The sequence below is a fragment of the Macaca mulatta genome, chromosome 3 (assembly GCF_049350105.2).
Source record: "Macaca mulatta isolate MMU2019108-1 chromosome 3, T2T-MMU8v2.0, whole genome shotgun sequence".
NCBI lineage: Eukaryota > Metazoa > Chordata > Mammalia > Primates > Cercopithecidae > Macaca > Macaca mulatta.
Genome location: NC_133408.1, coordinates 8,632,081 through 8,659,623, shown reverse-complemented (window position 1 = coordinate 8,659,623; position 27,543 = coordinate 8,632,081). Strand labels below are relative to the sequence as shown.

Below are 27,543 nucleotides of genomic sequence, written 5' to 3'. Positions count from 1 at the left end.
TTTTTGTATTTTTAGTAGAGACGGGGTTTCGCCATGTTGGCCAGGCTGGTCTCGAACTCCTGACCTCAGATGATCTACCCACCTTTGCCTCCCAAAATGCATGAGCCACCGTTCCCAGGCAGGGCTGCTCTTAAATGATGAAACCAATGGGCTCTACAGCCTCAAATGCCAAGAGTCAAGCTGTGTCCTCTTCTGCCAAGAACAAGGAAGTGGTATGTCTGGGTGATATGTCATGGCTCATTGTCTGTCATCAGGTTGGGACAAAGAGCAGAGGTCTGGGCCTGGCGCTCAGCTTAGCCAGCCAGGCCCCCAGGCCAGGCTGAGTCACTGTGTCCTCACTGCTTACCCCAGGGCAGCAGTGCCCACTCCGCGTATCGCAGGGCAAGGGGCGATGAAGCTGATATCTGGGAAACAGTCTGAAAACTGTGAAGGGCTCCATGGGCAAAGTGCCATTCTGTTTGTTTGAGGGGGAATCACTCTAGGAAAACATTAGGAGGATTTTGGTCCTGAATCCTCTAGAAGTGTGCTCTGCGACTTCGGGCAAATCATTTAAACCGAAGATAGTAATGCTACTCAAAATCAGTAGTGTTACAGACGCGTCCACCTAGGAAAGCTATAAAGTACTATATAAATGTGAGGTTCCATCATTATTATAGTGTTTACCATTTCAGCAAAGTATTGTAAAAGACATTATACAATGCATTTACATCTTTTTCCTGATAAAACCTTCACTATAAGCATTAGTACTTACTAACCAGCATTTTACACTTTCCTTTCAAAGGGTGAAAGTCCTTCCTCAGAGTTAAATCATGTAATTTTTCCAACCGATATTTATTGAGTGCTGTGCATCTGGAATTATTCTAAGCATTGCAGGAAAGTAGTGAACAAAGCAGATATAATTCCTTCCCTAATGGGGTGGAATTTGTGTGGAGAGAGACAATTATTAAAGCAGAAAGGCAAAAGATAAAGAATGTAATGATAATGATAAGGGCTTAAGAAAAAAAAAAAAAACTCATTCGGTGTCAGAAAGGAGTTGTTGAAATTTTAGGTGGGGCAGCCAGGGAAGGCCTCACCAAAGGCGACTATTTAGTAAAGAGTTGGCAGCGGTGACTGTAGGAGTCACACAGACTCTGGGGAAGACCCTTCTAGGGAGAGGGAACAGCTCAGGAGGGAGCCGGCCTGGTGCCCAAAGCAGGAACTGAACGTGGAGGCGGAGAGGTCATGTAACTGCCGGAGGCTGGGTCTCAGGAACTCCAGGGGCCCGACGGGCTTGGGTTCAGGCCTTTCCTCTGAGTCACACAGGAGCTGTTGGAGGGCTCTACCTGAGGACAGGCAGACTGATTGCTGTTTTAACAGGATCCCTCTGGCTGCTGTGTTGAGAATAGGCATCACGTTTATAAGCCTTTTGAAATGAGTTTAAGTATTTGAATGCACAAGTCATACTGAAAGTCATTTTTTACATGTCGAATGCTTGCCCTTTCCCCTAAACAAGAGCAGGTCATTCCTGCAGTGAAATGGTCCGCTCATTTTTCTATACCAACGCCAAAGAGTAGGATGAAAAGAAAGAAATGAGTAGGCATAACTCGCTGTTTCTTGTCAAACGTTCTTGCTACCAGGAAACGTTCACGCTCAGAGTGGAGAAGGGGCTGCCTGCATCTTGCGCCCTCTGGGTGAGCCTGGCCATGTCTTCCTTCACCCTCCTCTGCTGGGAGGGTGGGAGCTGAGGGGACAAGCCCTGTGATGGGCTGCCCAGTGCCACCCAAGCCCCTGCTGCACGTCTTCTGCCCCCGCCCAGGTTGGTCCAGAAAAAGAACATCAAGGGTTGTTACCCAATTCTGGTGTCAAAGACACCCTGAGATTCCTCCATCACTACTGACCAGCGGTTTCACATGTACCTACAAACAGAAACGGGGTAATTGGGTTTAATAAAAAAAAAATACATTGACCATAAAAAGGAATGAAGTTCATCCATGCAGTACATGCTACAGCACAAAAGAACCTTGAGAATATTATGCTCAGTGAAAGAAGGCAGTCACAAATGACCACATATTGTATGATTCCATTCTTACGAAGTGTCCAGAACACTTCATAAATCATAAGGCAAATCCATAGTGTCAGAAGGTAGATCCATGGCTGCTTAGGGCTGGGGGTCGGAGGGATAATGGGGTGATAGTTAACCAAAACACGTTTGTTTTTGAGGTGATGAAAATGTTCTAAAAGGGACTTGGATAATGGTTGTACTTAGCTGTGAATATTCTTCTTTTTAATATTCTTTTTTTTTTTTTTTTTTTTTGAGATATAGTCTAACTCACTCTGTCACCCAGGCTGGAGGGCAGTGGTACGATCTTGGCTCACTGCAACCCCTGCCTCCCAGGCTAAAGCGATTCTCCTGCTTCAGCCTCTTGAGTTGCTGGGATTACAGGCATGCACCACCACACCCAGCTGATTTTTGTATTTTTAGTAGAGACGGGATTTCACCATGTTGGCCAGGCTGGTCTCAAACTCCTGACCTCAAGTGATCTGCCTGCCTCGGCCTCCCAAAGTGCTGGGATCAAAGGTGTGAGCCACCGCGCCTGGCCCTTATCTATGAATATTCTAAAAACCATTAGATTGTATAGTCTAAACAGGTTGCTATGGTCTGAATGCAAACCTATGTGAAACCTAACCCCCAAGGTGACGGTGTTGAGGTGGGGCCTTTAGGAGATAACAGATCATGAGGGTGGGGCCCTCATGAATGGGATTTGTGACCTTATGAATCAGGCCTGAGGAGCCCTTTATCCTTTCTGCCATGTGAGGACACAGCAAGAAACAGAGAGCCTCACCAGACACTGAATCTGCTGGTGCCTTGATCTTGGACCTCCCAGCCTCACAAACCATGAGAAACAAATTTTTGTTGTTTACCAATTTCCCAGTCAAAGGTATTTTGTCATAGCAGGAGAAGTGGACTAAGACATGGATCAATTTTATGGTGAATTATACGTCAGTAAAGGTGTTTCTATATGTGTGTGTCACACACATATGCATACATAGATGCACAAACACACAAACACAATGCTCTTTGGTGACTTCTAAAGAAAGGCTAATAATCACAAATAGAAGTATTTACACTCATCCAGGAGAATTTGTAAACATGCCCTTTCAACTCCCATTGTCAAACAAGAAAGAATGGTTTCAAGGCACTGAGACATAGTGAGTCTGACATGGAAACGCAACCCTACCTTGGGAACAGGGGCTGACAACCCACCACCAGGATGTGCCCTGTGTATCTGCAGTGCCGTTGGCTCCCTGCACACAGGGCAAGGTCTCGCCCAGGACCATCTGCAGAATTTGCAATGCCCAGTACAAAATGAAAGTGGGCCTCTTACGCAAAAACTATTACAAATTTCAAGATGGTGACCACAAAGAATTAAGCCAAGCGTTTATGCTCTTAAGAGGTATTTCCTTGCTAGGAGAACTGGGGCAACTCCCATGGCGTTCAGTGAGAATCTTCCAGAAATTGAGGGCTGGCCCTCCTCTGGCTCCTCAACCTGCACCAAAGGGGCATATACCAGGTGGTGACGACTGGAATTTAGAGGTAAAGGCAGCATTCACCTGGAGAACAGCACGCGAGGCGAGGCGAGATGACTTTACACCACAGCCATAGACGAGAGATACTAAGAGCTCAGTTGGTCTGAAATAGACACACTAAAAGTCATAAATGGGAAGGCGTGGGTGGAAAGTCTTGCAGCAATTGGAAAGCTATTCCTCCAAAGACGTGTTATAACTTAAAAATATTCCAACTTCTGAATGATTTCTTTATACACCTGCTTAAGTCGGTGACATTATTCAGCCTTAACACTTTAATCCAAGTTTTATTTTGCCACCAAAATGTGAGTTAAGCTAACTTAATCATTCGCTAGACTGACTGGCACAGTAATGACTAACTCTTAGCTTGTGTGAAGACTAGTGGTTCAGTTTTCTAGTTAGCAAAATACATAAGCCGATGCACTGAGGATTATTCAGTTCCATGCATACTCTTGGAATCATTTTGTGATTCAGACAAAAACACACAACTATAAAATCATGTATCTGTACAGGTCTGACTCAGTTCAGACACATTTATTTAGGGATTATCAGTTTTACAGAATACAACGCGTCGCTATTACTATTTTGGTTGTTCAGACTTGCCTAAAGCACGTCACTGTGCAGTTTGATATGATGGTGGATTTTCAAGCGGTTTATACCCTCCTAGAGTACTGCCTTATAAGGGAAAATGACTGTGTCAGGGTGGCAGTGTGGTGGACGAAGGGGGCAGGAGGCCTGGAGTGTGCCCCAGCCTCACCAGGAAACAGGCGTTTGACCCTGGCCAACGAACTGATCCTCCCTGGGCCTCGGTTTCTGCATCTTACAAACCAGACTTGGTCTCAGCCATCAACTCTCTGAAGTTTTTTCCAGTTTTAAAATCCAGTGTTTCATTTTCTCATTTCTGAGCACCAAATGCAAGAAAATCATAGTCAAAGACACCACGGCTTCCATTGACAGCACTGGGATTGATTTTATACCTTGTTGTCAACCAAAAGCGCCAGTGTAGGGCAGCAGTGATCAGGGATGCCCGCAGAAGACCAAGCCTTCCAGGGCTGGGGGACCTGCTACTTATTTATTACACACTTAATGACGTGCCAGACATTGTTCTAAGTGCTTGGGAGACGTTAACAGAGGGAGGCCCAGAGGGGCCCACAGGTGGCCTGCTAGGGAATGGCTGGGCTGGGATTTGACCCCAGGCAGTCTGGGCCCACAGGCTGCCCTTCAGAGGTGAAGACGGTAGCCCTGCCTGGGTACCATGTCTTCATGCCCACAGGGAGTGCAAAGGACAAAGGAGGCTGACAACAAGCAGAAGGAATTAGAAAGGAGCATTAGCAAAAGTTTTTGAGCACCAGCAGAACACCCTATCTGCCATTCCAAGGAATCTCGGAGAAGAGACTAGACACTGGCCAACGCTTGCATAAGCTGGGTCCACCCTGATGGAGCGGGAGGCAGCTCCATGGCCCCACATCTGCCCAGGATTCTTGGTAGCTGGGCCACCCTGCAAATGGGCAAGGTTGGTCGGATTCGGAGGTGGGCGGAAGTAGGGGTTAAGCTTATCAAGTCCTTGACCCCAACATAGATCAGTGAAATAGCCACCACTGCCAGACACCCCCCATGAATGGTCAGCAGGCCAGATGCAGGCAGCAGCTCACACATGAAGAGATGATTTCTATCTCTAGGTGGGTTCTTTTCTTCTTCCACTCCTCACCAAAGTCTCACTGTGCATGTGATTTTGACTGAACTGTGTACTTCACTTTTACTTCTCGAGGGCAGGGACTAACTAAGCCTTATTCATATTTGTCTTCTCAGCATCTGACTCTGTGTTCGCTAAGTGAACAAATGATGCATTTCGGACCAAATGACGTCATTTAACTTGCGACTGGAAACCACCACAAACTGCCTGTCAACTATTGATTTGGATTTTAAGCTAAATACAGACATGTTTCTAAGGAGATGTTTTTGTGTGTGTTTTTTTTTAAAGGAAGACTTCGTAAACTAGCTAATCACTTCTCATAATTATGTCTGGATCCTAAAGAACTCTTTTCCTGCATTTTACTCTCTAGATATTTCATGTTTGTAACGTATATATTCTACTGTAATGTCCCTTTTCCTCCTCTCTTCTGTGAATGTCCCTTTTTCTTAAGGGGAAAGTGTTAACATTGCTCATAACTCAGTCTGCCACAGTGCATCTGATCACTCCACCCTGTGCACCTTCTGACTTTTAATTTCCTTCTAACACCCTCGACTTTTGATCTCCAAGCACAAGGGCTGTACTTTTATCAGGTTTAATTTACTGTAAAGCTCATTGTTCCCTGTGAATCGCACCATAATAGTCAATGAATAATCACTGGCTTCAGCCAGACTGCTTTTTAATTCTGCTGAGTAACTGGAAAGCCAACTAGTATTAAGAACAAAAATGTAGGGAACCCTGATATTGCCCCAGAACTAGGATAAGCCATTTTATTATGAACATGTGACTGCCCAGGTGCAGAGGTGGATCAGCTACAGGGCAGGACCCAGGAAAAGGGGTCTGCTTGGGGGAGCCCCAGACTCCTTGGAAGGGGAAATAGGGAGGACCAGGGACCTGGGTGGGAGGCAGGAGCTTGGGCTTACGATGACTCCAGCACACAGGCCCAGCTTCCTCTTCCGGCAGCCTCCCCAACCTCTTCAGCTCTGCCATTTGGTCTTCCAGCCAGGATACCCTTCCCAAGGTTTTCACACATTGAAACCCGCGAGGGGCGGGATTTGTGTGTGTGTGTGTGTATGTGTGTATATGATAGTTTTTTCAGAAAGCTTTTAATAAAATCCTCCCTGAGGGGAGCTTGGAAAAATATTCTTAATAGCTAGATCATTTTGAGTCCTTCTCTACCATGTACTCAACACTCATAAATTCTGCAGATTTGGTTCTATGTCATTCATCACAGTCTTAAGGACATCGGTTCCATAATCATCCCTTATTCTGTAGAAGAAGCCCAAGGTTAGTGAGCAGAGGAAGGCTCCACTGTTGGGAACCGGTGGTCTTCAAACTCCTGTGCTCCTCTTTTGATATCTTTCTGCTCATATATATTGGAAACAGTCCAGCATGAACAAAGCACCACCTCCTAGCCCCCAACCTGTGCCAGCCCTGCCAAGAGGAAAGATGTCGCCACTCAGGGAGCCCCTCAGTGACTCAGGGAGCCCTGGAGCACCTGGCACTCAGCACCTATGAACACCAGGGCAGGCATGGTGGGACAAGGCAGTCTGCTTGAGGCAAGCGAGCTTCAGGAAGTAGCTGAGCTTTGGGGAGCAGTTGTCTACACCCAACTTCTCAGGGCTGTGCAAGTAGTCTGAGGGAGAAAGACCCTATATTAGCTGAAACTGCAGCCCAGATGAGTCAGTATTTTCTGCTACAGTTTTTTAAAAAAATAGTAACATACTCTTCACGTCTCCATGGTAACTTACTATGGATCTGTATTCCATTTATGGAACTCTTTCTTGACCTAGCCGTATTCTCCAATCTGGGCCTGAATATACACTGAGAAGCCATCAGAATCAGTTCAGTCTCCAAGAAATATCACTTCCCCTATACGTGATTGTTTCAGCAGTATAGATTCTGACTGTGGCTCATGCCACGGTGATACCTGGAGACCTTCAGGGACCCAGAAACATTAAGGTGCACCGGTATCTCATTTATCCGGATAACTCTAGACCCAGAGTCGCCATGGAAACCGAGAACCCTGAGTCACAGAGAAGCTGGGCCATTCCTCTCCCTTCCCAGTGGTGCCGCAGTCCTTGAGATGTGAGCAGCTTTCAGCCCCGTGGCCTCGCTTAAGCTCGGCTTTCCTATTTCATCCACAACTTCAGGAATCTAAACTTTCCTGCAAAATATTGAGCATGTGACCTGAGTCTAAACAGCCATGGACTCAAGCACCTTCTGATAAAAACGGAAACCACAGTGTGGGGGGTGGTTTTGGCCATGGGTTTGGGAGCTAGATAAACTCAGGTTTCCACCGTGAATTTCATTGATCTGACCTGGCAGGTTATTCATCCTAAGGTTCAGTTCCCACCTGTGTAATGTAGGAGCCATAAGTCGTCCGAGAGTGACGATGATGTGCGTGGAGTGCCCAGCCCAGAGAGAAGCACGGCCAAGGCTGGTCACTATCTGGGCACCGCTCAGCTCCAGAGGGCGCCACTCCCGCGGGATCGGGGCTTCCCGGGAGCAGCGCGGATCAGCACCACGACTCGGGGACACAGCCGCGGCCCGTTTTCCACAGGCAGCACCTCATCTGGAGCCTTTTTGTGATAGAATGATCATTAGTACTAAACCCATTCGGAGGTTCAAGAATGGGGTCGGCTCAACTTCAGGGCCTTATTACCCAAGCCCGGCTGCCCCTCGGTGCCACCAGCACCACTGCTCCGTCCCTGCGGAATTCCAAAGGCAGGTTTGGCATTAGGGCCTTGGCTCTGGGGAGGACGCCGAGCGCTCCACAGGAAGTCTCCGCCCGGCTCCCAGGGCGCACACTCGCGCGCACGTGGGGCCGAGGCCCTGGTCCCCGGGCCTCAGGGCCAGCAGGCGAACGACCCAGCCGAGTGACAGCAGGCGGCGGAGGGAAGGCTGGACCGGAAGAAGCCAGCTCCGCCCCGCGCTCCCTCGCCGCCTCCGCCCTCCTCTTCTCTCCGCTCGTGCGCTCCCTCTCCTCTCCCTCCGCTCCCCCCAACCCTCCTGCAGCCCCCTTCCCTCTCCTCCCGCTTCTCCCCATCCTGCCTACCTCCCTTCCCCTCCTCCTTTCTCTCCTCCCCTTCCCTCCCCTCCTTCTTCTCTCCTCCCTCCTTCCCTCCCTTCCCCTCCCCTCCCCTCCCCTCCCCTCGGCCGTCCCTCCTACCTCCTCCCTCCTCCCCCCGCTTCTGAAGAGCGCGCCGCGTCGGGGACCGGCCGGTTACTTCCTCCAGCTACTGACGAGTGAGGTGTCGCTCCAGCCCAGAGCTCACGGAGCCGCCCGGCCCGCGTCCGGCCTCCCGGAACGTCTCTGGCCCGCGTCCTCGCCGTCGCCCGACGCGCACCGAGCAGCCGCGGGCCCTGAGCAGTCACCGTCCCGACCGCGCGCCGGCCCTGCCCGCAGCGGCGCGGTAAGAGCTGGGCCCCGGAGAGCGGCCGGCGCGCGGCTCCAGTCCCAGGGAGGGTCACCCGGAGCCCAGGGTGGGGTCGCGGGGGGCACCGACATGCAGATCTCGGGGCGCTGCCGGGGGTGCAGATGGGGGTGGCGGCTGCTCCGAGGACTCTAGGGGCGCGCGTCTGAGTTCCGCACCGGCTCGTTTTCCGGTTGTAGAGTGGCCTCCGGGGCTGGCGGGGTCGGCCGGGGTCCCTGCGTGCTAGCGCCGCTGTCTTGGGGGTCGCCGAGCCGCGGGCGCGGCCAGGGCGCGCTGGCCTGTTTCGCTCGCTTTTGTTTTTAAAAGGAAACGCGGGCCTGGTAGGGGGTCCTGCCCAGTGGGTGTCCCGGCGAACACGATTTCGCGAACGGGAGTGGGGGCACAGGAGAGGGTGTCCGAGGTGGCCAGGCGCCCCGGCTTTGAGGGGAACTTCCTGGAGCGGCGCCGGGCCCGGAGGATCTGGGGCGCCTAAGACACCTGGAGGCTGCGGCACCGCGGGAACCTGCGGGGCGCGGGGTGCCATGGTCACCTGCTCGCCGCGTCCAGCGCCGGGCATGGGGACCCCTCGGTTCTGCGAGGAGAGCGTGGGGAACCTGTCGGAAATAGAATCTGGTTGCGCTGGGCTGCCTTTATTTTCTCGTTCACACAGCATTTGAATGAAGGGGTAACTGAGTGTTTGCTTGTGGTGTTTGGGTTGCGTGTGTGTTATCCTATTTTATTTTTTACGGCAGAAGACCTTTTATGTTAGCCTGTACTCAATTTCAGGAGAGCCTAAAATAGTAGTTGACGTGCTAGTTATTTACAAAGTAAAGAAATGAGCAGTCCCCTTTGGAGATAGGAGTAATTTATTTTAATTCACCAGTAAGAGATTATATTTGTTCCATACAATGGAAGCGCCTGTGCGTTATCTGCCTGCCCACACCACCACCAATCAGGGAGATAAATCTCCACGTTAAGCTTTATTAAAATTCTGAGTAGTAGCGCAGTACAGTAAATGTTAGCACCGACCATCCGCATGGAAATGTTCAGATACTCATTTCTGGGATTAGTCATTCATCTCTCTAAACTGATCGCCTTCAAAGCAAAAAAAGCAACCTACCTTCAAATGTGTGTTACAAGGTTGTGGTGTTTCTTTTTTTGTTTTCAAATTTATCTAAATAATCTTACATAAGTGATTTCTTGTTCCAATAAGGGTACTGTTGTCAGGCAAATTCTCCTTGTTTTTAAATTCGCAGCTGTTACATTTCTGCCCTTTATTTTTTTTATTTTTTTTATTTTTATTTTTTTTTTTGGTTCAAAAGCAGCGATCCATCAGCAACACCAAACTTGAAATTGATTTATGTGGAAAAACTTGGCTTGTCTGCCACCTAACAAGCCCTGTTGAGTAAACTAAGCAAGCTTAAATTTGATTAGTTGTGTGTCTGCCTGAAACCATTTAGTAGAGCACTTTAATTTCTGCATGGTTTTTACAAAACTCATTAAAAGCTGGACAACAAACGAATTCTATTCTGTAGCTAGTAATTACAGCTCTTTATGTGGGAGTGGTAGGCTGCCTTTTCTCCTGGTATTTGTACACAAAAGCTGGGCAGAGTTTTTCCACTGCCTTCCACATTCATTCTCTGTCCATCTCAGAGAAGCTGAAAAACAGAATCAAGTCAGCAAGCAGTCTGCAAGCCTAAGGAAGAAAAATAGCTGATCCATCCGGCTCTGGATGAATAACTGGCAACACCCAAGATGTCTATGATTTTGCCCTTCTGTTTGAGGCTTATTTCTTTAATCAACAGGTACCAGGGCTTATATCATGCAGATAGATGACATAAAGCTCTAGAGGAAGGAGCATTTCACATTGGAAGGAGTAGTGAGAAGGGCCTGGTCTGATAATATCAGGATGAGGTGGGAAGGGTCCATTCCTCATCATTCATGTTCTCCTGGCAGAGGACTGCGTGGAGGACTCAGAATTTAGGACCATACTCAACTGGGGTTTAATCTCCACTTTGCCCCATGGTGGCCCCCCTGGTAGCTATGTGGATCCTGGGCAGGTTGTCCGTGTTGCTGGGCCTCCGTTGCTTCACTGTATGACGTCTGCCTCTCAGGGATGCAGGAAGATTCAATTATGTAGGAGTGGATGGCCCCCCAGCACGGGGCTTAGCTCTTAGTAACTAGGCATTCTGGCAATGGCAGCCATCAGTAGGAGAGACTATTGATTGTTGAGTGAATGTAAGTGACATAATCCACCAAGTGGAGATTCTGAGTGAATGCGGCCACTTTGGATCCAAGACTGCTGCCCTTCTCTGTCCTCCCATAGGACTATTATTTATTGCCAGTGCTGACCAGCCTTTGTTGGCTACCGTGATCATTACCTGCACTCCGAGGGTTTTAACAGAATTTTCTGATGCCTCTGGCTTCATCTGCTGCCTTTTAGCCAAGAGGGGTCTCTGTGTGTGTGTGTTGGGTGTGTGTTGGGTGGCAGGGTTCTTGGAAGGTCTGGTTTAGCCATAATGTTGATCATAAAGAGAAAACAAGAAAATAAACGCAAATTAAATAGTTCTGTGCGCATGTGTTATTTTGCCACATCCAGTAAGTTCTATCGGTTGAATGTTGTCTTAATTGAAGTTCTCAGTTGTAAACAGATAAGAGCACCCAGTGGAGGCTATGGAGCTGGGCTTAGAGCTTTGCTACCAGCCTTCAGTTCCATAGCCATGAACCCGGGAGGGCAAGGAATCGCCCTAGAGGTGAAGGCTACTTAACCCAAGGTCTCTGAAAATGAGTTTTAGTTACTCTATTGTCTAAGTATCTTTCTTATTGACATGTAACTTAACCTGGCTGAACGATTACATTTTAGAGCCCCAAATAAGTTTTCAGTCTATTATGGCATTGTCCAGTTACAAGCCTCATTGTAATAGCCATGTTAAAAAACAGTAAAGCAGGTGAAATTGATTTCAGTGTATTTCGGATTAACCTAATATATTTGAAATATTGTGTAAGTATAAAAATTATTGAGCTTTTTACTTTTTTCCACTAAGTCTTTGAGAGCTAGTGTGTATGTGTGGATTCGTACTAGCCACTGGTTGAGAGCTCTGTAACCACACATGGCAAGTGGGTACCATATTGCTTAGCCCAGGCCTAGTAGAAGATTAAGACTCAGTCAGAGGAAGTAAGGCAGATCCATGCTTGGAATCAGTTCCTCTTGAAGAAGTGCACAGCCAAGCAGCACACAAAGCAGAAATATTTTGAGCTCTGTATTCAAAGCAGGAAGATCTGGGACCATGTAAGGGGGGTTGGTCTTCAGTTCTCCCTTTGATCCGTTCCCTGGGTGTGTGCCTTCTCACAGCCTGGAGAGTGGAAGGGAAGAGAGGGGCTTCCTGGACTCCTTTCCTGTCTCTGGAAATGGCCCCCTGCAGCTGTCCTGAAGCTCTCAGGTTGAGCGGATTGTGTCCAGAGCAGACAGGAGGTGGCCCACTGCCCCGCTGTACCCACCCAAGTGCTCACCTATGCTGACCATGGAAATGTGAATGAAAAGCCTGACTCAGGCCCTCTTGCCCTGTTAACCCAGCAAGGAGGCTCTGACTAGCCAGCCAGCAAGTGACTTTTTCTGTGACATCTAAGTGGAGTTCAGTGGGGAATCAGCATTATTATTCAATCACCAAAATAGCATATCCCCTTGTGATACTGAGAAATGCTTTCCTCTTGAGACCTTTGTGAGGACAGCCATTTAAATAAGAATTCCCTGCATTCAGTTTGGAATTACCTGTTAGCTGCAGAACAGCCAGGATCAAGTCTGGATGCCACCAATGATGAGTTCTTAGTGTACTTAATCCTTTGCCTCCTTGACTCTCTTTTTTTTTTTCCAAAGATGAATGATTTCGGAATCAAGAATATGGACCAGGTGGCCCCTGTGGCTAACAGTTACAGAGGGACCCTCAAGGTGAGTGAGCAAGTCTTAATTTTTTTTAATTGGAAAACTCGATCTCTAGGAGGAAAGAAAAAAAATGGCCTGGGTCCCAGAAAACTGATTGTAGCCCTAGCTTTTTAATTTATTGACTGTGTGACTATAGGCTATTTGCTTACTTGCTCTGGGCCTCGGTTTTCTGGTCTGCAGAATGGATATCTTGATGTGTATTGTTCTTCTCCTCCACGATAGGAAACCAAAGGCCTTTATAGTTTGTTTTCTGAGGCTCCTTCCAGGTGAAAATCCTATAACTCCCAAGAAAACAGCTGGAGAGGCTGTCTCTGCTGCCTTTTCCGTCTACCCAGGAGTTTCTCTGATGGATGGGAAGCTGTTTAAGAACTGAAATGAGAGAGAAGAGGCAGACAGACCCAACCGCTGCAGCTCCTATCAGAAAGGGCGGCAGTCATGGAATTGTAGGTAGCCTGTTACTGGTGCAGAGAACAAGCAGGCCTACTTATGTTAAACCAAAAACCAGATGAAAAATGAAAGCGCCCTCTCTGCTGCATAAACACTTTGTGTAGCTTCTCTCATCATTCCTTTTGGGAACATTCTTTAGCAGCACAAACTGGTAATTTCCCACTTGTCTTCTCCAAATATGACAGCAAGATTTGATTGTTTTCAGCATTATGTAGTAAACAAGTTTCAGAAGCATGATTTTAAAATTGGCCTCCTCAAAGCTTAGCGTCTTGCATAATGATGATGTACGTCTCTGGCATATTACATTTTCCTTTGTATGTCATCACTGAGGTTTTTTGTCTGATGTGACCCAAAGAGCTAAAACTCAGCACAGTCCTTTCTGCAGTATTCTAAAGGTCATCAAACTTCAGCGTAGTGAGTTTGCTTGTTTGATTTGGCCAGACATTTTAAGTATGGCAGAAGTGGTACAAGAAATCATGGTATTAAGTTGAAACCACACCCCTAAGAAAAATGCTTCTATTAATTCAAATAATTTGACGATGCTTATGCGGTTTCTGGATATGGAAAAGAAAGTTATTGCTGAAATGGATGTGTTGAAATAGGAAGCACAGATTCGTATTGTCTTTTGGCTTCCTGGCTTTAAAAAAAAATAGAATTTACAGTTAGGAAAGGCATTTCTTAGTCGCCTGGGCAATGCTTGTGAGAACTTTAAAAGTTTATTGGAGGTTTCATCAAAATTAACTCTGCTCTAAAGTAGTTTATAAATCCAGATGAGTAATTTGCACTTGCCTGATTGATTGGTTTTCCTGGTAGATCTCAGGCAGTTGGTCATTATTGACTCGGGTTTTTTTTGGGCTGGTCTCCAGCCTCTGCCTGCCCTGTTTGGTAATGCGTCATTCATTGTTCTGCATTTCTACAAAGAAAGCGGGTAACCGATTTTATTTGTAAATGTGTTACACATTTTCTTATTGATGACTCAACAGATGGGTCATTGTATTACACATAACATGGGATTTCCAGCTTATGTTGGAAAAACAGAGTCTTTCTTCACGTGTTCCTATTTAGGCGATGATGAATCCAGACATTATCTGTTACTTACAAACGAGTCTTATATTAAAAGCTGTTTCTTTCATAAATGTTATGTAAGATGATCAGAAATCGACGTCGTGTAAGGTTTTATCTTTCTCTGTGTCTCTCCTCTTCTGCAGATAGTTTAGTTTAACTTTAAATCTATTTCCTTTGGAAATCTTTCCCCTTAGTGGGTGATTTGGGTTTTTTTGTTTTGTTTTGTTTGTTTTTTGGTTTTTGGTTTTAAGCAACAGGGTCCTTATCTGTTGCCCAGACTGGAATACAGTGGCTTGATCGTAACTCACCGCAGACTTGAACTCCTGGGCTCAAGTGATCCTCTGGCCTCAACCTCCTAAAGCACTGGGGTTACAGGCATACGCCACCCCACCTGGCCGGGGGGCGGGGAGCGGGGGTTCGTTTTTAAGACACTTTACTTTTTATAAAATGAAACGTTAAGGAATTTTGTCATGTATTACTATTTTCTAAACCATTGGAATTGATGTGGAAAAGCATCTCTAGTTTCAATTAAATTGTTTCATGGCCAACATTTCAAAATAAATGCTTCCAAAGATAAAGTACTGTATTTCATTGTTTGACTTTCAGTTTTTATCCGGTCATTTGCCTTTTAACTGCATTGTGCTCAGACAGCCTCGTCAAGCGTCATTTTTCTTACACACACAGCCTCACTGAATTTTCCTCGATGTAACAGGAGGGTCAGGTGTTTGGTAAAGGGATCTCTGAGGCTCCTCTTGACACCGTTTTAAGATTCTGTTATTTTTAGATTTGTATATTTAATATATTAACTTAAGTGGATTAGGCCACTAAAATAAATTCCCAGTCACTCTGACTCTGTGAGGTTACTTAAATAAATCCACAGTGGCTGGGCACCATGGCGCATGCCTGTAATCCCAGCACTTTGGGAGGCCAAGGCGGGTGGATTACAAGAGGTCAGGAGTTTGAGACCAGCCTGGCCAACATGGTGAAACCCCGTCTCCACTAAAAATACAAAAATTATCCAGGTGTGGTGGCGGGTGCCTGTAGTCCCAGTTGGGAGGCTGAGGTAGGAGAATCGCTTGAACCCAGGACGTGCAGGTTGCAGTGAGCCAAGATTGCACCACTGCACTCTGACCTGGGTGACACAGTGAGACTCTGTCTCAAAAAATAATAATAATAATCCACAGTAAAATAGAATCATTTCAGTCACTTTGACCATTTTACAAGTCTGTTTTGAGGACTGACTGGTTGATTCCATGTTTGCTTCAAAATTGCCAGTTGAAACAGGGAATATGGGTAGGATTGCCCACGGACCACTTTTACAATAGGTAATTAAATCAGTTTAAATATTGTATTTCCATTTTCTTTTCCATCTGTTTTTGCAGCGCCAGCCAGCCTTTGACACCTTTGACGGGTCCCTGTTTGCTGTTTTTCCTTCTCTAAATGAAGAGCAAACACTGCAAGAAGTGCCAACAGGCTTGGATTCCATTTCTCATGGTAATTTGTTCCTCAGACTTGACAAATTGTGCATGATTTTCCTAAGTAGTCCTGTTAATAAAGAGATGACAGTTCCTAAGCGAGAAATGTTGATATCTGGAGTCTTTGATATGAATAACCAGAAGGCAGGTTTTCATTTGTATCAACTTGGTGATTCTGATGTGGATTCTGATGTCTTGACTGCCAGACGCCCCCCAGTGAGCCACTGTTAGAAAACTGCAGGGGAACCCCTGAGCTGTCCCTCCTGGATGTTTTCAACATTAGCAAGCAGGTCCTCATCTCCCTCCTCTGCCCTGGAAAACAGACGGAAGAGTAGACATTAAAACACACCCAAACTTGTAATTTGGGTTTGCATCATTAGTTAAATCATCTCCCCTGCCCTGAGTTTTGGGGGCAACACATTGTTCTTTGTAATCCTTACCCATCTGTATTTCTTTCTGTAGTTCTTCGTGTCATTGTTTATTCTTCTTAAAGGAATAGCACGTCAGATAATGTTCGCACAATTACTGTGACACAACTATTAGTTGGAAACGTGCCAGAGATGACTGTGTCGTATGAAGTAGGTGCTGAGAATACAGACCAGAAAATTAATTAAAACGCACACACTGGCGTACGCATAACACTGCATGGCAGCCATTTATCATTCTTGAAATTGCTGAGGGTGTCTGCAGAAGATTGTTTTCAATAAAAACGGAAGGTGTGGTTCCATTACCGGGCTAAGTGGGGCACATTCATGTCACACTCACTTCTCAGCTCCATGCCCAGTTTAACGGAAGTAACTTCCAAATGATACAGTCCCTTCAGCCTTTTGACCAGAAACCATGCAATTCTTTTCATTGCCTACAATTTTAAAATAGACTTAGCAGGTTTCCCTACGCACAACTGCTTTGTGACGCTTTGCAAAATAGAACCTAATTTGAGTTTTATGATTTTTTTTAAAAAGTATAGTTCTGAGACATATATTTTCTCAATTGTAGTCAGAAAAGTTTTTTTGTTAATAGTTATGTTGTTTTAAGGAATCATGCCAAGGTGTGAGATCAAAATTGTTCTTTTCCAAAAACTAAGCTGTCTCTCCCAAATCTCCACCTGATATCACCAACCTGAAGTCCTAACGTCCCCGTGGGGGCTTTCCTTCCAGACTCGGCCAACTGCGAATTGCCTTTGTTAACCCCGTGCAGCAAGGCTGTGATGAGTCAAGCCTTAAAAGCTACCTTCAGTGGCTTCAAAAAGGAACAGCGGCGCCTCGGCATTCCGAAAAGTAAGTACTGCTTTCTTGAGCCCGCACTGGGTGAGAAGAACCAGCTTGAGAGCAGTGGTTTGATCTTGACTTGTTTGTTAAGCTTTTGCTTGAGAGTAAAAGCTTAGATTACTCTAAGAGTAGCATAGATGTCGTTAACCTGAGCCAGTTTCTGTTTCACCCCAGTCAACCGAAGACTTGATCCAGAACTCATTAAATATATAGTAGAAGGACACGTTACTGGTGTCTTGGAATGTGCCTGGTCATGGCATAATGGTGACGTGTCATCGTGGTGTCTTGCTCATTCGCGGGTTCTGGTATATGTTGGGACTTGGTGCATAAATGAGGGATGACAGTGGTCTCACTACCTTTCCATTGTTTTTACCTCACGTGTTCTCTCTCTTTTCTCCTGGTAGACCCCTGGCTGTGGAGTGAGCAACAGGTATGCCAGTGGCTTCTCTGGGCCACCAATGAGTTCAGTCTGGTGAACGTGAATCTGCAGAGGTTCGGCATGAATGGCCAGATGCTGTGTAACCTTGGCAAGGAACGCTTTCTGGAGCTGGCACCTGACTTTGTGGGTGACATTCTCTGGGAACATCTGGAGCAAATGATCAAAGGTACTAGCTGAATGTCTTGCTTCTCCTTGTCCAGGATGAGCTGTGGCCGGGAAGACTGATTGGGAAAGTCATGTGGGTGTTCTTCAACCTTAGGGTTGCCACTTGTAATGACATAGAGTACCTTGCCTCAAAATGCCACTCAAGTGAGTCAGATACATGGCAGTGATTATAGATTTTTATCCCACTTTATGTGAGTGTGTGTGTGTGTATAGCATCAGGTATAGCCACAAGGCAGTAGCTTTAGTCACTAAATTGTTCTCTATTGCTGGCTGTACTCATCACGGGAGTCCATGTTGACTCAGATACGTAGGACAGGCAAGAATTCCCACGTCTTCTGAGCTCACGTTACAGAGCTAAAAGATATGGCAGCTTTAATGAAAGGGAGCCTTTACTCACATAAACCCTATGAATTCTACGTAAATTTTCCTACATCCAAATGGAACGTATTTTGGATGTTGAGGATTGTTGAGGGGGGTGGGGTATGTTTTTTTAAACAAGTGAGAAATTGATATATATTTACATGCTATCGTATTGTACAGAAACTGGCCATTGATCAGTAGAAATCTCACCAAATACAGAGAAAGTCTTGATTCAAAACTTAAAAATAGCAGTGAGACCAATGTTTAAAACACATTGAGTTAAAAAAGAAAAGAAGGCCAGGTGCAGTGGCTCACACCTGTAATCCCAGCACTTTGGGAGGCCAAGGCAGGCGGATCACTTGAGGTTAGGAGTTCAAGACCAGCCTAGCCAATGTGGTGAAACCCCGTCTCTACTAAAAATACAAAAAATAAAAATAGTAGCTGGGCATAGTGGCACACACCTGTAATCCCAGACACTTGGAAGGCTGAGGCAGAAGAATCCCTTGAACCCGGGAGGCAGAGGTTGCAGTGAGTCAAGGTCATACCACTGTACTCCAGCCTGTGTGAGTGAGACTCTGTCAAAAGAAAGAGAGAAAGAAAGAGAGAGAGAAAGGAAAGAAAGAAAGAGAGAGACAGAGAGAAAAGAGAAAGAAAGGAAGGAAGGGAGGGAGGAAAGGAGGGAGGAAGGAAGGAAAAGAAAGCACTTTTATAGAATTCAGGGAACTAGTCCTCACCTGACTGATTTTAAACACACTGAATTTTAGCATCAACTATAGACTCAGAATCTCAAAACCACCTAGGATTCAACAGCTAACTTTTTTTAGTTACGGCTTCTGAGGGCCAGGGAAACTCATTTTTAAAGACTCATTTTTTCTGAACTTGGACAGGGCTTTTCTACCAAGTTTCTAGTGATCTGTTCATTGGCAAATTGGGCCTGTTTTGCCATTCCTCGGGCCTGTGAGTTTGTGTGTGTTTGAGTTTCCAGGTGCACGTATACTTTGTAATATATTCGTATTAAGTGTGTATACACAGTGCACAAACCTTTTCCCTTTCAAAGTTCTTGGGCAGTTGTCTTAGCCATCCCAGACTCCCACAGCCCTGGAGACCTCCTACACCCTGGGGAAGCGTGCAGGTTTGGAAGCAATGGGACTGTAAGCTTCACGGGGGCAGACACCATCCATTTTATTAATTTCCTGTATGCAGCCTCTGGTACAGATGGCATTTCATAAATACTTAAATGTTTCTTGAATGCATGAATGAATTCAATACACCATCTGGACCTTTTGCAATAGAAAATTTAATGTTGCCAATGACATCATTCATTTTGGAAAATGTATTTTAGTAATTAGAAAAATGGGTTGCTTTCTCTCGTGTTTTGAAAAAGACAGGCAGGACGTGGAGCACCATGAGATTAAATGTGAAGCACTCCATGCATGTCATCTTTCTAAAATTATCGTCTCACAGGAATTCAGAAAGTCAATTTGTTCTTGTGTAGTTTTCACCTACATCTGCCATCTTATGTCTCCTGTGTCTGCTTTTCAGAAAACCAAGAAAAGACAGAAGATCAATATGAAGAAAATTCACACCTCACCTCCGTTCCTCATTGGATTAACAGCAATACAATAGGTCAGTCCGACTGATTCTGCCCTTAAGAACTTGGTCTTCAGTCTCCCCAGTAGACTTGGACTCTCTGTTGTAGGCTCCTAAGGGGCCACCTAGACCTGTGTGTGTCTCTCATGGTGGCCACACGTGGGTGGTTGAGCTATAAGCTGTTGAAATGTGACTGGTCCACATTGAGATGTGTAGGAAGAGTATAGTCATGCACGCCAGATTTGGAAGTCTTAGTATGAAACAGAGAATATAAAATGTCTCCCTGATAATTTTTAACGTATTGATTACATATTGAAATGATAATTGCTACATGAGGCCAAGTAAAATAAGAAAATTAACTTCACCTGTTTCTTTTTGCTTTTTTAATATGGCCACTAGAACATTCACAATTGCTTAAGTGGCTCACACGATCTTCCATAGGTCAGCACTGTTAGTACTAGTCTAGGCAATTCTTAGAGCAAGGAGCAGAACGAAGTGAGCTGGTTACCGCAGTCACCACCTGTTGGTCTAGTGTAGCAAACAAGAGGCGGCGGGCACAGAGTGTGTGGGAAGCAATTTGTAAACTGGCTTTGAACTTGGGAGCTTAAAGAGCTGTCATGGAATCTAGGTCCTTGCTTCCGATTGCTGGTACTGGGGAGGACACATGGTCTGGCCAGGCCAGCGTGGGAGGGTTCCTTGGAACAGCAGGCTTGGGTGGTGTTGGTCCGGCCCAGTGTTTTCTCTCTGGCCCCAGCTCCACCATTCGGACCCAGTGAAGCCCACCTCTCTGCCCCACTGGGGGCTTCCTGCTCCGGGGGTCTTTCTGAACGTGGTACAGTGAGACACCCTGTGCCTGCCTGAGTCTGAATCAGAGTCAGAGAGCTTCCTTCCCTCTCCAGAAAATAAATGATTCTGCAATGAACAGAGACAGGAGCAGTGTGATGAAGGAGCAGACAGCAGAGTGGGCTGTGCCTCAGCACACAGGGTTCGTGGCCTGGCTCTGCTCCTTATGCATCACACAGTGCATGACACATCACCTCGTCTCTCTGAGCCTTACTCTCCTCGGAAGCTGCAAGAGCCAGTGAGCCCTGTCCTCCTGAGGGTCCCATGAAAGCGCTAGAAATAGGGACATTGAGTCCTGCCTACAAAGGCTGCAGTCATTTTGGCAAAGGGCTGCTGGTTGAGAAGATGAAAGGTTTGAGAAGAAGGCTTGGTGACAGACCCCCACCAAAGCCCGGGTGTCCACTGAGGTTCTGCAGAGGGCTGGAGTGTGCGGAGTGCTCACCTGTCATTGGCTCTGAGGGGTTAGTTACCGTGGTAATACTGACTTTAAGAGCTCTGTCGTCCGATTGTTCTGTCCCAGGTTTTGGCACGGAGCAGACGCCCTACGGAATGCAGACACAGAATTACCCCAAAGGCGGCCTCCTGGACAGCATGTGTCCGGCCTCCACACCCAGCGTACTCAGCTCTGAGCAGGAGTTTCAGATGTTCCCCAAGTCTCGGCTCAGCTCCGTCAGCGTCACCTACTGCTCTGTCAGTCAGGACTTCCCAGGCAGCAACTTGAATTTGCTCACCAACAATTCTGGTAAGATTGGAAGCATCTTTCAACAAGGCTGTTGGTTTGATTCTGAGAACCCCAGAGCCGTCATGAACCTCTTAATAAATACTTCCTGAGTTCAGCCATTACAGAAGGAGGTCAAAGCCCATATTCTAAGTGGATTTCCAACAAGCATACCCCTAATATGTTTTAGGTGCTGGCCCAGGTACTGCAGGCATTGAGTAAACAAAACACAATCCCTGCTCTCACAGCCAGATTTCTCCACGCTTCAGGATATTTATGGTGGTGATGCGGGAATGTGCCATTTCTTTTTATGGAGATGTAACATAAATACAGTGCACAAATCTCAGGTCATATGGCTGGTTGAATTTGTGTACGTATGTATACCTATGTAACAACCATCCAGATGGAGATAGAGAAGTTTCCAGTAACCTGGACGGTTCCTTCGTACCCCTTCCCATCAATATCATCCCCCCACAGGAGGGAACCATTCTGACTTTTATCATCATGGATTAGGTTTTGATTTTCTTGAACTTTACATAGATGGAATCATGCGGTATGTTTTCTTTTGTGTTTGTCTTTTACTTATCATGAGGTCTGGGATTCATGCATGTTGTTGGATGTAGCAGCTATGTGTTCTTTTTCATCGCTGTATAGTATTCCGTTATAAGAATTTTATTCATTCTACTGTTGATGGAAGATAGGATTTGTGTAGCATAGTTACCCTAAGGAATAGGCACCTGAGTAGAGAGCATTTTGAGAAGTCTGAGTGGTTCTACACCAGCAGGTGCATGATTGCACTGGTAGTGGTTGGTGATGCTGTGGTCGTGCCCAAGACCAACCGTGCCCTAGAGGAATCAAAGTATGTGCTTGGTTGTCTTTGCCAGGGACGCCCAAAGACCATGACTCCCCTGAGAACGGTGCAGACAGCTTTGAGAGCTCAGATTCCCTCCTCCAGTCCTGGAACAGCCAGTCGTCCTTGCTGGATGTGCAACGGGTTCCTTCCTTCGAGAGCTTCGAAGATGACTGCAGTCAGTCTCTCTGCCTCAATAAGCCAACCATGTCTTTCAAGGATTACATCCAAGAGAGGAGTGACCCGGTGGAGCAAGGCAAACCAGTTATACCTGCAGCCGTGCTGGCCGGCTTCACAGGTGCGTGTGGCTCTCTGGGAGCCTGGCCGCCCAGTCTCCTGGGTCCTGTCCCTTGTTTCCTTTCGAGCCGCAGTACCACATTCATCGAGGGTGTTTCTAAGCTTAGGTACACAAGCGCTCTACACTCCGTGTTTTATGCATGGCTTACTGTATCTCTGAATTAGAAAAAAGCCACACTGGGTGGAATTTTCATGTACACAGAGCTCCGTGGAGTGAATGAAAATCTACAGGCCACTCCCTCCACCTGGGACATTCTGTAGAGTAGTTGGAGCAGGGGCGTGGCCTATGCAGTCTTCAGCTCTGACTCACCCACTCCAAGAATCAAAGAATGTAAACTGGCTTAGGGAGGGGCAGCAGAGCCAGTCTCAAATAATATGGGCACTGTTTACCTTTTCTTGCTTCTAAAATCTATCCACTCTTATTTTTGAGGTTTGGGTGAGAGCTATTCTAGGCAGAGGACAAATATTAAAGCTGCTTTTAGAAACAGATATTTCCAGTACTTTAGCAAAAATACTGGGGCTTTGTTTTCACTGGCTTCGTGTGTCCTTAAATGTGCTTTTTATTTTTCTTTTTTTTGACCATATGGAGCCACTGTGGATTGAAATTACCTAACTTAAAAAAATCTGATACATTTAAAATAAAGATACTGAGGCATTCATTCTTTTCCTGTTGTCTAAGAACAACCAGCCACATAAATGTATTTAAAGTACACGGAAAGAGTGTGTGAAAGCTATTCTCGCTTTCATTATTGGGAGTTCAGGGCCTGAGAAGAATAAACAGCCATTACGTTAGTGTGGTTCATTTTAATAGTAACATAAGTTTCTGTTTATTGACTGACAGCTCTGTGGTTAAGTAGGCATACAGTCTGTAGTCTGTAGGACAGCCTGGCATGGAAGTGGTATGAGGCCATTTTACAGATGGGGAAATTGGCTCACAGGTAGACAGCTATCGGTGGTCACACAGCTCTGGTTCTAGAAGGCCTGTCCCGTGCTTTACAGCAAAGTTTTATTGATAATGGCCATTGCGTTTCTGAGGAAGAGCTATTTGGTGGAAAGAGGTTGGGCTTAGGATCGGAAGATCTAGGCTTTTCTCCTCTTTGCTGTGATGGGTGTGTGATCCAGGACAAGGCACCTGGCCTCTGAGCCGCATCTTATCCCTCCTCTTTAGAACAGGACCACACTGACACTTGCTTTGCATGCTTCACCAGACAGAGGCTGTGAGGCAATGAATGTGACCCCACGTGGCTATTGAGTAAACCGGGCTCACATTAAGTAATTTACACATGATCATTTGGCAGGAAGGTGGCATGGGATCCCACGTATGACACTCCTCATTCTGTGATGAAACACCCCTTCAGCCACCCCCATCTCTGCCCCACTGGGTGTTTCTAGAAATAAACCTTGAAGGTTTTTACATAAGGAACAATTAAACCAGATGGGGAATTTTAATGCCAAGAGTTGGTGGCCCTAAACTTTCTTCCAGAAAGAACAAACCTAGCAATCAAGGGGAAGTGTGTCCCGTCTCGTGACCTTATTTTCTAGGAGTAGGCAGTGCGGAGGAGGAACTCACATTTGGTGCCCAGCCCCATCTCATTAAAACACTTAGTACTGTCACCAACACCTTGAGTGCCACCCTTGAGTGTCACATCGGAACCCCATTCAGAGAGTTGGATCTGCATTGCTAAATCAGCATGTACAATTAGGATGGTTGAAGCCTTGCTGTATTTCACATCTGTGAAAGGGTATGATCCGTCTCCCTCTCCCCACAGGAAGTGGACCTATTCAGCTGTGGCAGTTTCTCCTGGAGCTGCTATCTGACAAATCCTGCCAGTCATTCATCAGCTGGACTGGAGACGGATGGGAGTTTAAGCTCGCTGACCCCGATGAGGTATGGCCAGAGCCCTGGGAAATCTCTGGGTTTGAAAACCTGATTTCCTGGTTGGGTTCAAAAACTCAGTTCTTTGGGCACACAAAAAAAAGGGTTCACCAGTACTAATGAGAATCTTTCTACGTGAGGCATCCTTGACTGTTGGGAAAATGGAAGTGGAGTCATGCTTTGTGGGTAAACGTGTATAGTGTTTTCTGGGTATGCTTTGTACAGGGGCGTTGCACAGATTTCACTGTCTTGATCGGTTGTCTGATCAAGAGGCCCAAGCTGCAAATTGAGGTTCTCTGCCAACCATCTGAAAATGCCTTAGGCAGGCTGTCCTTGTCCACTGGGGGAATAAGCCTCATGTGGCCCAAGCCGGCTTTCTGTCTGCTCCTTAGCTGAGCCCAGCAGCATTGACCCCAGCCCTGCAGGGTTAGAACCAGGAGCCCTGTCTGAAGGAGAAGGCCAAGGACAGGTGGGATACCAACCCCTCCAGCAAAGCATTAGAGAGAAGCCCCAGGTCTCTGGCACCAGAAAGCATAATCTGTCACCACTCCCGCCCCGCCCCCAGTTCCCTTGGGAGCCAAGCATTGCGGAATGAGTATACCACGCAGCTCAGAATCCCACCGGCACCTGTTAACTTCAGTAGTTGGAATAGAATCCTGGAGGGTGGGTGACACCAGCATTTCCCTTGTCTCGGGACCCTCCTGGCTCTGAACCCTTGGCTCCCAGGAGGTTTTGCTGAGCTGGGGCCAGAGAGCAGGGACCTCACTCCCCACTGGTTCTGCCCCTTGGGGACACAGTGCCCCTGCCATAGGTACTCAAAGGTACTCAGAGGTACTCCTCGGTACTCAAAAGATCCTCCTGCGGACCTTGTGTAGGTGTCAAGTTCTCTCTAGGGTGAATGTGCCTCAGAATCATAATCAGGGAGGAATGTCATTCACTTTTTCTTCACTGACAAATGGAATTGAACTCTTTTTCCATCCGTGTTCACCAAAGGTGGCCCGCCGGTGGGGAAAGAGGAAAAATAAGCCCAAGATGAACTACGAGAAGCTGAGCCGGGGCTTACGCTATTATTACGACAAGAACATCATCCACAAGACGTCGGGGAAGCGCTACGTGTACCGCTTCGTGTGCGACCTCCAGAACTTGCTGGGGTTCACGCCCGAGGAACTGCACGCCATCCTGGGCGTCCAGCCCGACACGGAGGACTGAGGTCGCCAGGACCACCCTGAGCCGGCCCCAGGCTGGTGGACTGAGTGGGAAGCCCATCCTGACCACCTGCTCCGAGGACCCAGGAAAGGCAGGATTGAAAACGTCTAGGAAAGTCGCCAAGAAGCAGTGGCCTTATTGCATCCCAAACCACGCCTCTTGACCAGGCTGCCTCGCTTGTGGCAGCGACGGCACAGCTGATTCTACTCATAGTGCTTTTAAATGAAAATGGTCGAGAAGGAGGCACCGGGAAGCCATCTTGGCGCCTGGCAGGCCGTGGGACGGGATGGTTCTGGCTGTTTGAGATTCTCAAAGGAGCGAGCATGTCGTGGACACACACAAACTATTTTTAGATTTTCCTTTGCCTTTTGCAACCAGGAACAGCAAATGCAGAAACTCTTTGAGAGGGTAGGAGGGTGGGAAGGAAACAACCATGTCATTTCAGAAGTTAGTTTGTATATATTATTATAATCTTATAATTGTTCTCAGAATCCCCTAACAGTTCTATTTAACAGAAATTGTATATTGTAATTTAAAATAATTATATAACTGTATTTGAAATAAGAATTCGGACATCCGAGGTTTTGTTTCATTTTTCAGTAGCACATATGGAATTTTGCAAAGATTTAATCTGCCAAGGGCTGACTGAGAGAAGTTGTAAAGTGTGTATTATTTACATTTAATAGACTTACAGGGATAAGGCCTATGGGGCGGGTCATCCCTGCTTTTTGTGGGTTTTTTTGTTTGTTTTTTGGGGGTTTTCTTGCCTTGGTTGTCTGGCAAGGACTGTACATTTGGGAGTTTTTATAAGAAACTTAAATGTTATTATCTGGGGTTATATCTGGCCTCTGCTTTCTCCTTTAATTGTAAAGTAAAAGCTATAAAGCAGTATTTTTCTTGACAAACGGCATATGTTTTCCACTTCTCTGCATGCCTTTAAGTCAGTTTATACACAAAATGGATTTTATTTTTTAGTTTCACTGTGTTTCTCCAACAGCTCACCTCTCCCTGACCACCCAGCCATTTCCTTCCTGTGCTCCACGTTCTTCTGTATGATTAAAATAAGAATACTATTTTTGGAAATATGCAACTCCTTTTCAGAGATCAGGAGGGATTTATGTAGCAGCTATTTTTACTGCAAAAGTAATTCACTGGAAAAAAAAATGTAATTTGTAAGAAAGCTTTATTTTTATCTCAGCTCCATGTAAAGTTAAAGTTACTGTACAGAGCTGAAGGATGGGGGGCGATGGGGGTCTTGATGAAACCTCTTGAACGAGGTACAGTTTGTTCCATCTTTGTGCACTCGTGTGTCTCAAACCATCTTAATAGCATGCTGCTCCTTTTTGCTCAGTGTCCACAGCAAGATGACGTGATTCTTATTTTCTTGGACACAGACTATTCTGAGGCACAGAGCGGGTACTTAAGATGGGAAAGAGAAAGCATCAGAGCCATTCATTTGGAGAAAACGTTTTGATCGAGATGGAGACTTTTGTAGTCATTTCAAAAGAGCACCTGAGTCATGTGTATTCCTGGCCTTTGTAAATGACCCGGTCAAGTTGGTTTCAAAGTCCGATGGGCTTGTCTGTTTACTAGCTGTGTGGCCTTGGACCAGTGGCTGACATCTGTAAAAAATCCTCCTGTGATGCAACTGAGGAATCGGGTGGCCGGGCAAGCTGGGAAGAGCAAAGCCAGAGCTGCGATGCCTAAATACCCACAAAAGACCGTTCCCAGTATACTTAAGCACAGGATGTTTTTCTCAAGTGGGACGTATTTATCACTCGGACATCTGTTTATAATATAAACAGACATGTGACTGGGAACGTCTTGCTGCCAAAAGAATCCTAGGCATTGGCTCATTGTATGTGAGGCTGAACCACGTGAAATTGCCAATATTAGACTGGCTTTTATCTACAAAGAAGGAGTTTCATGGGGTTCGACCTAATAGTTACGGAAACTACAGTCCTTATAAACCATTGGCATGGTAATAAACAGATCTTAAGGATAAAAATTTTGTAACTGGGCCTTTACTCTCTCAATAATAAAGTATTTTGTTTATATAAACTCCTTGTGATAGTCCTCGTTCTTCCTCTCCACACCCAGCATGAAGGAGCTGGAGGAAGGATGTTAACCCCAGATCCATTCTCTACCCAAAACATTCCATCATCAAGCGGCAAGTCTGTTTGACTAGTTTATACACAAGTGACTTAGAAGCCACAATCCAAATTGGAATCAACTCTGAGCCCTTCCTAAAAGAATCCCCAAAAAGTACTCCTTCAAAGCAAAACATTCTTTTAAGAAGGTGTTAGAAAGATTCAAATGTCTTTGCCAGAAGCT

At 46.2% G+C, this 27,543-nt stretch overlaps 1 protein-coding gene and 1 long non-coding RNA gene across 2 annotated transcripts; one reads left to right on the top strand and one right to left on the bottom strand.

Moving 5' to 3' along the window:
- Positions 1–8,025, bottom strand: LOC144339654 (uncharacterized). Its single transcript, XR_013414911.1, has 2 exons — positions 7,611–8,025; positions 1–1,895 (listed from the first exon to the last, which is right to left on the bottom strand). It is a non-coding gene; the product is annotated as an uncharacterized LOC144339654 (long non-coding RNA).
- ETS2 (ETS proto-oncogene 2, transcription factor) lies at positions 7,888–27,270 on the top strand. The gene is made up of 10 exons (XM_015132880.3): positions 7,888–8,670; positions 12,545–12,616; positions 15,505–15,616; positions 16,755–16,874; positions 17,270–17,470; positions 19,372–19,455; positions 20,783–21,004; positions 21,865–22,128; positions 23,897–24,015; positions 24,997–27,270. Exons 1-10 carry the CDS (start codon positions 7,888–7,890, stop codon positions 25,210–25,212), a joined length of 2,193 nt encoding a protein of 730 aa, XP_014988366.3. The 3' UTR covers positions 25,213–27,270.
- The last annotated feature ends 273 nt before the right edge of the window (positions 27,271–27,543 follow it).